The sequence below is a fragment of the Alligator sinensis genome, unplaced genomic scaffold, assembly GCF_000455745.1.
Source record: "Alligator sinensis unplaced genomic scaffold, ASM45574v1 scaffold1329_1, whole genome shotgun sequence".
NCBI lineage: Eukaryota > Metazoa > Chordata > Crocodylia > Alligatoridae > Alligator > Alligator sinensis.
Window position 1 is genome coordinate 651,018 of NW_005842460.1, and position 7,577 is coordinate 658,594.

The 7,577-nt window shown below is 41.6% G+C and overlaps 1 protein-coding gene across 3 annotated transcripts in view; it reads right to left on the bottom strand.

Annotated features, from left to right (window-relative positions):
* Positions 1-6,261, bottom strand: part of CERS5 (ceramide synthase 5) — a 16,341-nt gene extending 10,080 nt beyond the window's left edge. Inside the window, exons 1-5 of one of the 3 annotated variants that reach the window (XR_003095719.1) lie at positions 6,084-6,261; positions 3,784-3,914; positions 2,610-2,667; positions 1,526-1,576; positions 524-616 (exon numbers count right to left, since the gene is read on the bottom strand). Coding sequence is in view for 2 of the 3 variants with exons in the window: in XM_025212405.1 (XP_025068190.1) it covers positions 524-616; positions 1,526-1,576; positions 2,610-2,667; positions 3,784-3,785 (204 nt within the window). In the remaining variant the exon portion in view is untranslated. The remainder of the gene's footprint in view (positions 1-523; positions 617-1,525; positions 1,577-2,609; positions 2,668-3,783; positions 3,915-6,083) is intronic. The other 2 variants (XM_025212405.1, XM_006030723.3) reach the window with 2 other exon arrangements.
* Between the last annotated feature and the right edge of the window lie 1,316 nt (positions 6,262-7,577).

Sequence of the window (7,577 nt, forward strand, 5' to 3'; positions counted from 1 at the left end):
ACAGCTAGACTGCTCGTTTAAAGCTAGCTTGGACATCTTTACACCAACACCACAGTCTGCAATGCAGATGTAATCTTATGCCCTTAAATCATTTAGCAACAAAGAGGGAGGCTAGCCCAGGTATCATTAGGTGCTATGTTCCCTAAAGGGAAGTAAGTAACCTCTGCGCTATTTTTTATTTTGTCGAAACCAAGACTTTCATCTAGCTTCCCCACATCTGTCTAGGAAACATGCATAATGTTTGCATCCTCTTACTTCTCCTAATTAAAATCTACTTTTATACAAGCACAGAATCAACAGTTCTATTGTGCGGTGCTGATGGATCCCCTTCTTCACTCAAGCAAGTGAAAGGGGTTTGGATGGGGCTGCCGTTCCAAGTTCCTGTGCAGGCTTAAAAAGTAGATGAACCATGAAAAAAGACGAGCGAGGAGAAAAACAGTTAGAGCAATGCTTCAGCAGCACAATGTATCTACTGGTCCCATCTCTTGTGGAATGTGTTCAGTGAAATTCTGGTTGCTCTTACCTTTCGTTTAATGTCTGTAAACTGAGAAAACATGAGAGACCAATAGAAGGCCAGCTCCATGATATAGTAATAGTAAAGGCTGGATGTTAGGGGCTGGAAAAAAAAGACACAAAGGACAGGTTGGTTAAAGGACAAAGGAGTCCAACATTTGCATTAAAAGCCACTTTGTTTTCCCTTAATCAATCCATCTCACTCTCTTAACCTTTCACCCCAGAAAGCTGAGGCAGGAGGAGAGGCAGCAGATGCCCAGTTAAGGTTTAATAAAAGTCAACTTAAGCAGTTACAAGTATATACAAATTATAGACAGGCTGTTAAGGAATAAATTTCTCCTTCCATTTTTTCCAGCTACTCAGTTGGTCTAATAAAAGATATCACATCTACCCAAAGAACCTTGCCTGCCTTCAGTTTTGACAGTTTAAGGAATAAAAGTTTCCTGTTTGAGTAGGAAAAATAAAAGTAAGGCTTAAGGTCCATGTATAACTGCCCGAGCTGAACAAAAGGCAAAAAGAACACCATGATACAAGGTGGCTTGTATCACTGTTTCTGTACAATTGTCTCACCATCCAAGTGCCAGGGGAAATCAGTTTTATAATATGGGAATACTCCACTAGCTCATTCACATTTGCTAAAAGGATGCTTTGGCAGTTTCATGTAAAGGCCAAAAAACTGTATGGACCACAGAGACAACTCTGTCTGAGGTAGTCCTTCCTTTCCAGAGGGGACAGCAGAACACTGCTCGAAAACTTGTAAGAGCAACTGGGGCACCCACTCAGTAGATAATGAGAAGCCTTCAGATCTCCCGAGTTTCAACATCACACTTGTCTCAAGGAATAAAACTGGAGAGCTTGCAAAAGGTTCAGTTCTCAAAACTTTGGGGATACTACACAAAACAATAGTACACATTCGAGTACAGGCTTTAAAGCTACCAGGAAACTTCAACAGCTAGTTCACTAGACTTCTTTTGACTAAGAGACCCTGAAGCATGCATGAGTCAACTCCTACCTGGAAAGGGTAGTTGTACCAGCATTGTCGTGTGTCCCAAAACCAGGGGGTCTAGAATTAAGAGAACAGATGATTAGCTTACTAGCATATTTCTTCCTATATGCCAGGGAACCCTGGGGTGCCATCAGATCCTTTGAAGGGTCCCGCAAGGTGTGAAGAGATAAGTAAATAAGCCCAGATCGGACATGTCTCTGCCTGGACAATCCCCCATCCCTACTGCTCAGCACCTGGGTAAGGAGGTAGGAACCAAACTATATCTATTTGTTTTTTAAACTGTCTGCCACACAGCTCACAACAGTTATGGAGGGGTGCCTTGAGTCCAAAACATTTGAGACCCGTTGCTATCCACTCTTTGGTTTTGCTCACCTAAAACATTCCTTTCCCACCACAGCCCAGGAGCTCCAACATATTCCTTCTGTCCAAGCTGTCTTTACTCTTGGATTTCACAAAATGAAGACCATCTATTTCTTCTGGCAACACTGTGCTATTATGCACATGGAAATGCAAGTGCAAAGGGAGAGCTCTAAGCAAGGACAGTCTGAAGATATGGATCTGTGTCCTTGCAAAGGAAAAAAAACCCACCGTGGGCTCTACTTCAGAACAGGATAGACTTGTTCACTCTTAAGTCAGAGGGAAAGAGAAAGAATCCTCTTGAATCCATGGCAGAGGGCAGATTTTATAAAAGCTGTCTTTCCTGTTTTGTGAGGCCATGACTCCCAATATGCACCTAACTCCTATTTCTTTTTTCTTTTTTTCAGGATTATGTCCGAGATTTCCAAGCTAGTTTTAATTCAGCAAACTTGGGTAACGACAGCAAGGAAAATGAAGAAAGCGCCAGCTTCACTACAGGTGGTACAAACTCTCCAGGGATCCTGGAAAATGACATGGGCAGCTGCAGCCAGTGCTACCACCTATTCAATACAAGTACCAGGTAGCTAGATTAAAGCTAGCATGGGTATGTCAGTGCTATAGTCACATCAGCCAATCTGCAGTGAAGATGTAGCCCTTAGTCTCATAGCATATCACATGGAGCAAACAGTAGAAGGAAAAAATTGAGAGCCACACACAAAAATATACAACTCACCGACCAGAGAAATCTGATTCCATAAGAAAATATACTTAAATAAAATGTAAATCTCCACCTGAGAACAAAAGTATAAAAAAAGACAGAAGTGAAGCATTTAAATGAAAATGAACACTGCATGGTTAATACTTGTACAGCAAAAGTCAAAACAATTATGAACAGATCTAAATTAACCACCCACAGAAATGAGTTTTGCTGAGTTTAAGTCGTCTTTCTAGGGCAAACTCGCTAATATTACTAAAGTCAACCTTTCGTCCATCAGAATAAAAATATTTAAGGAAATGTATGTCCCACACTAATTAACGTGAACAATTCAGGTTCAAACTTAATTGCAGGGTTTTTTGGAAACATAGGGAAGTTAACGCTGAATTATACATCTTGGTACATACTGGTACCAAGGCTACAACTTTGAAGAAGTATGAAGATCTAACAAATACCCAATAGAAATCCTACTCAACACATGAAAGATTTCAAATTAGAGCACAAGCCAGTTAGAGACACGGGACAAATCCTCCTCCCATCCCGATTTGTATATCTTGGTGGTTTAAAGTAGACAAAGTTTTACTAGCAGATGGGAGGGAAGGCAGGGGAAAAGTTAATGTGGGGAGACTAAGTTGTCATTAGGGAGGAGAAAAAGGCACCATCTGGGAAACGAGCAGGGGGAAAAAACTCAAATACTACACTGATGTGGGTCCAAATAAACTGTTGAGGCAGAAAGAAAAAGCAAGAGAGTAAACTGAAGGAGGTTAGAAGAAACAAGAAACCATAAAGAAACTCTATAGACCACTGCCTAAGTCATGAAGAAAGTCAGTTTGGAAAAAAAATGTTTTGTTTGGGAAGTCAGATTGTCCAGAAAGCTCTCACCTGCCTTAAGTGGAGTTACCCAGTTATGGTGAAATGTCACTAATTGCATGACAGAGAGGCCACCCTGAGACATAAGATTACCGACCACTTAGACTTTAATGGTCCTGTAGAGAGGTCTTGGCATACATACCACTTTGTATGAATAAATGCTAAAAAAAAAAAAAAGTCTTCCTTATTTCCTCAGTGTCCAACTGCCCCTAAGAAACCCATTTCCATTCATAATACATTGCCCATAAAATGTCAGTTAAAAATACAGTGCGCAACTCGAGCTTTAAGATGAGGCCACATTCTGGTCTCTGCACAAACCTACATGCTCTCACAAAATTTAGTGAGGATGGTGGGTTTGTCCTGGTTCCTCCGATGACGAAACCAGCGCTGGATCTTTCGAACATCCCAGTCTAGCTGCTTTGACAACCCTTCTAACCTTCTTCCATCTGGAGACTAGGAGAAAATGAATCAAGAGTCAGACACTGTTCCTGTTTTACAAAGACCCTTTCCTCTCCCAAATCTTTCTGAGACTTTTCCTCTTTGAACCATGAATCAGTCACAAAATCACAAGGTACACGTACAGAGAAATCATGCTAGAAGGATGGTATTTGATATGAATTCTGTTTTGATACAAATTCAATTAAACTTTTAGCATTAACAGAAGCATACCATGACAATTCCTATATATTATTTACAAGTGGAATTGGTTTAATGTTTCTTCACCTCCAAATCCCCCAACAGCAACCCCCCCCCCCCCCCCCCCCCCAGGAACATAGATACCTGAGAAACAGTTTTACCAGTTAATTACCATTTCATAGGATATTAGTACACGAAGTGGGTTTTGTGAAATCAGTGGAAGTCTATATAAAAACCTGACATTCCAGAAGCTGGAATGATCAGAGCTGAACTTATTTAAGAATAGCAATCCTGATATGACAATTTTCTTAAAAGGTTTGGTTAACTTTTTAATAACTTTTATTTACTCCATGGGGTAAAATATTGCCATTTTCAGAGACTTTTTATACCTCTCACTTCTAAAATGTAGATCTAAGGCAGGAGTATCTCTACACTGTTCCTAGGAAATCTAACAGTGTTGTTCTCTTTAGTGGCACAAATCAGTTCACAAAAGCAGGCAAAACAGGGCCCAATAGCAACTGCTTCCAGACAGGCCAATTGCTGAGGTGGGTGATATTAAAATGACACTGGTCTAAAATTAATGAGCTCCATCAGGAAGTGGCTAGATCTCACAACTGCGTTTGTGCACAACCTGTGTGGCTGTGCAGGGCACTGAGCTACCAACATGGCCACAATGGCTGTGCAACAAACTCCAGAGAACAGAAAAATCTTTGCTCTAGGGATGATGTTCCAGAGCAGCCTCCCTGCAATCTCATCACAACCACACTGCTCCTTTTACTTAGGTGTCAGGGGCTCGAGCTACCTCGAGCATCTGTCCAAAAGAATAAAGGTCATAAGGCTTGTTTTATAGAACTCTAATTTCAAAACAGGAAAGTAATTTTGTTTCTGCACCAGTGCTACACATCCCGATCCATGCTAACATCCCGATTTCTGAGCCTATTCAGTCTAGTGGTCCAGCTAAAAAGCAGAGTTGTTTTGGTTACATTTTTAACCAATGGCTCCCTGGTGTGCTTCTTTTTGAACTTGACTTTCAAGGACGCCTTGTGTCTAAGCTTCCCCGCCCCCACCATCACTGGTGGGGAAACACAAAGCTCCCTCTGTTCAGCTGCAATTCAAGCAGCATAGAATGACCCAAGTTTTACTGGAGATACTTTCAGAACCACTCTTGCACTCACTAAGAGAATTTTATCCACTTTACTCAGAACAGCATTCAGACGCCTATATATGATCATAAGAAACTCTGTTTTATTTCCTGATACTAGTGTCAGTGATACTACCAATATCAGTTTAACTGACAGCACTGAATAAATGAAGGACAGCCTGCAGGATTCAGTCATTTAATGGTGAAGCAATACTATGGGCAGATGTTACAATGAAAAAGTGGCTGAGAGCAAGAACCAAAAGAAATTCTACTGCCAACATCCAATGTCCTATCCCAAAACAGGATCCTTTTCTGTTAGCAGTTACAACTGAAGTTTTCCCTTCCTACAACTAGACTTTGGCTTCGAGAGCTACCCAGTTCTACAAACCACAGCAGTAATCCGAGGAAGGCACCTGTGGGACGGACCAGCCAGGCCAGTCTGCAGAGAAGGTAAAGGTACCTTCCAGGAGGAAGTGAAAGATACAGAGGAATCTCCTGGTAACTACACCATGCGGAGAGATTCAGGGGACTGAAGGAAAAAGCTCACATCCTCTACAACAAGAAAACTTTGTGAACTTTAAACAATTCTTTGGCTTGCAAAACTGAAGCTGAGGCACATAGAGAAAAAAAGTCACTGTGAGAAACAGGAAAGGGGGTGGATACAGTCATATGTGAACTAAGCAAGGTGCCAAAATTACTGAGTAAAACGAGTGCTCATCAGAAACAGACCCTGACTAAACAGAACTAGCGCTAGGCTGCAAAGTGTGTGTCACCAAAACCGCAAGACAGAGCCAAGTTCTCATTTACACACCTGCATCTTGAGCAGGATCTGAAAAATGACTCACCTTGGTGATGGATGTAAACACTTTCTCTAGAATTGCATTGGGTTGAGCTCTGTGAGGTCCGCTGTCTTGAATGCCCAGGTTTATGGCACATGGTTTGGCAATAAACCTGAAAAAGTCACAAAGCCATATTCAAGATACAATTTTTTCCCCCCCCTCTCAGTGACTGAATCATGTGCCCCAACTGCTTGCAGACTGCCCAATTCTACCCAAATACCGCCCAGCCTTTTTCAGGCTGGTAATTTATACTCCCTCACTGCAGGATTTCCTTCTGCCAATGTCAAAAATGAGTCATGTTAAGAGATAAGACACTGGGAAAAGGGTTACAAAACAGTCTCTTTGGTGAATACAGATTGTTGCATTTTAATCTGCATTATCAGGACATTTTAAGTGCTTGGGGAAAGTAACAGTAGGTGCCTTGGAGACTAATGTCCACATCACATTACCAGAACTGGTAAAGAAGCTGCAGGGTAGGCTTCCTCGGGAACTTACTGTAGCTGCAATCTGGTAGGAATGCTTCTAGAAATGGTGAAAACTGCCACCTTATTGAAACACTCCTGAATAGCTAAAAAACTAACAAATGATGAGAGAGAGAGAAAGAGAGTGAGGATACAACACAGAGGAGGAGGACAAACCTGTTTCTTGCTGAGCCCATCTCAAATGCCATGCCACAGTTTCCCAGCTATTAAATAGGGATGGTACATTTAGCTCAAACATCCAGGGAAGCTGTGAGATTTAATGTATGAACGGTTTGAAGAAGGTTTGGAGACCACTGAATAAAGGTATGCATCAGCAGCATTTTTAGCCACATCTGATAACCTGCAACTCCCCAAATCAGTAGCAAATCCTTTAAACAGGAACGTAAGACATACAGAGTTGCCAGCAAATCAAGAGTGTAAGACTACAAGAGATAATGAAAAAGGGACAAAATTCCATACGCTTTACCTTAAAAACCGGACTGGATCCCTCCCGCCACTGAGCACTCTGCCCCTGCCATTCTGTGGCACTCTGAAAAGCACCTTCTGGATGATGGTGGGGATTCAGACCCCCTACTTTTTCAGATGAAGATGCTAAAATCAAATTCTTGAAGAGAGACGTAGTGCTTGCCAGCCATAGGCCCCAGATCACTTCACAGGTGCGACACTAATGTAGCCCTGCAATGCCACTTGTGATGGGCAAGCATTGCCTCCATACAGTAAACACTTAGTTCATAGCTGGGATATTAAATGCCTCCCTCCATCAAGAACCTTTCTAGTTTAGAAGTTGCTTTGCTTCAAAGAGAAAATAAGATGGTGGAAAAGAGTCTTAATTCCAGAGAAAAAAGCTCAGCCTGAACGGGGAGGGGTGCCATATTAATATTGGGTTGGTCAGGCCAATCAGGAAATGCAGACATAATTAAAATATATGTTATCATCTTGCAATAAAAGTAATTATAATTGCCACTACCAGAAAACAGTTCACCGTATGTACAATGTAAAGACTGCCTCTTCACTACTT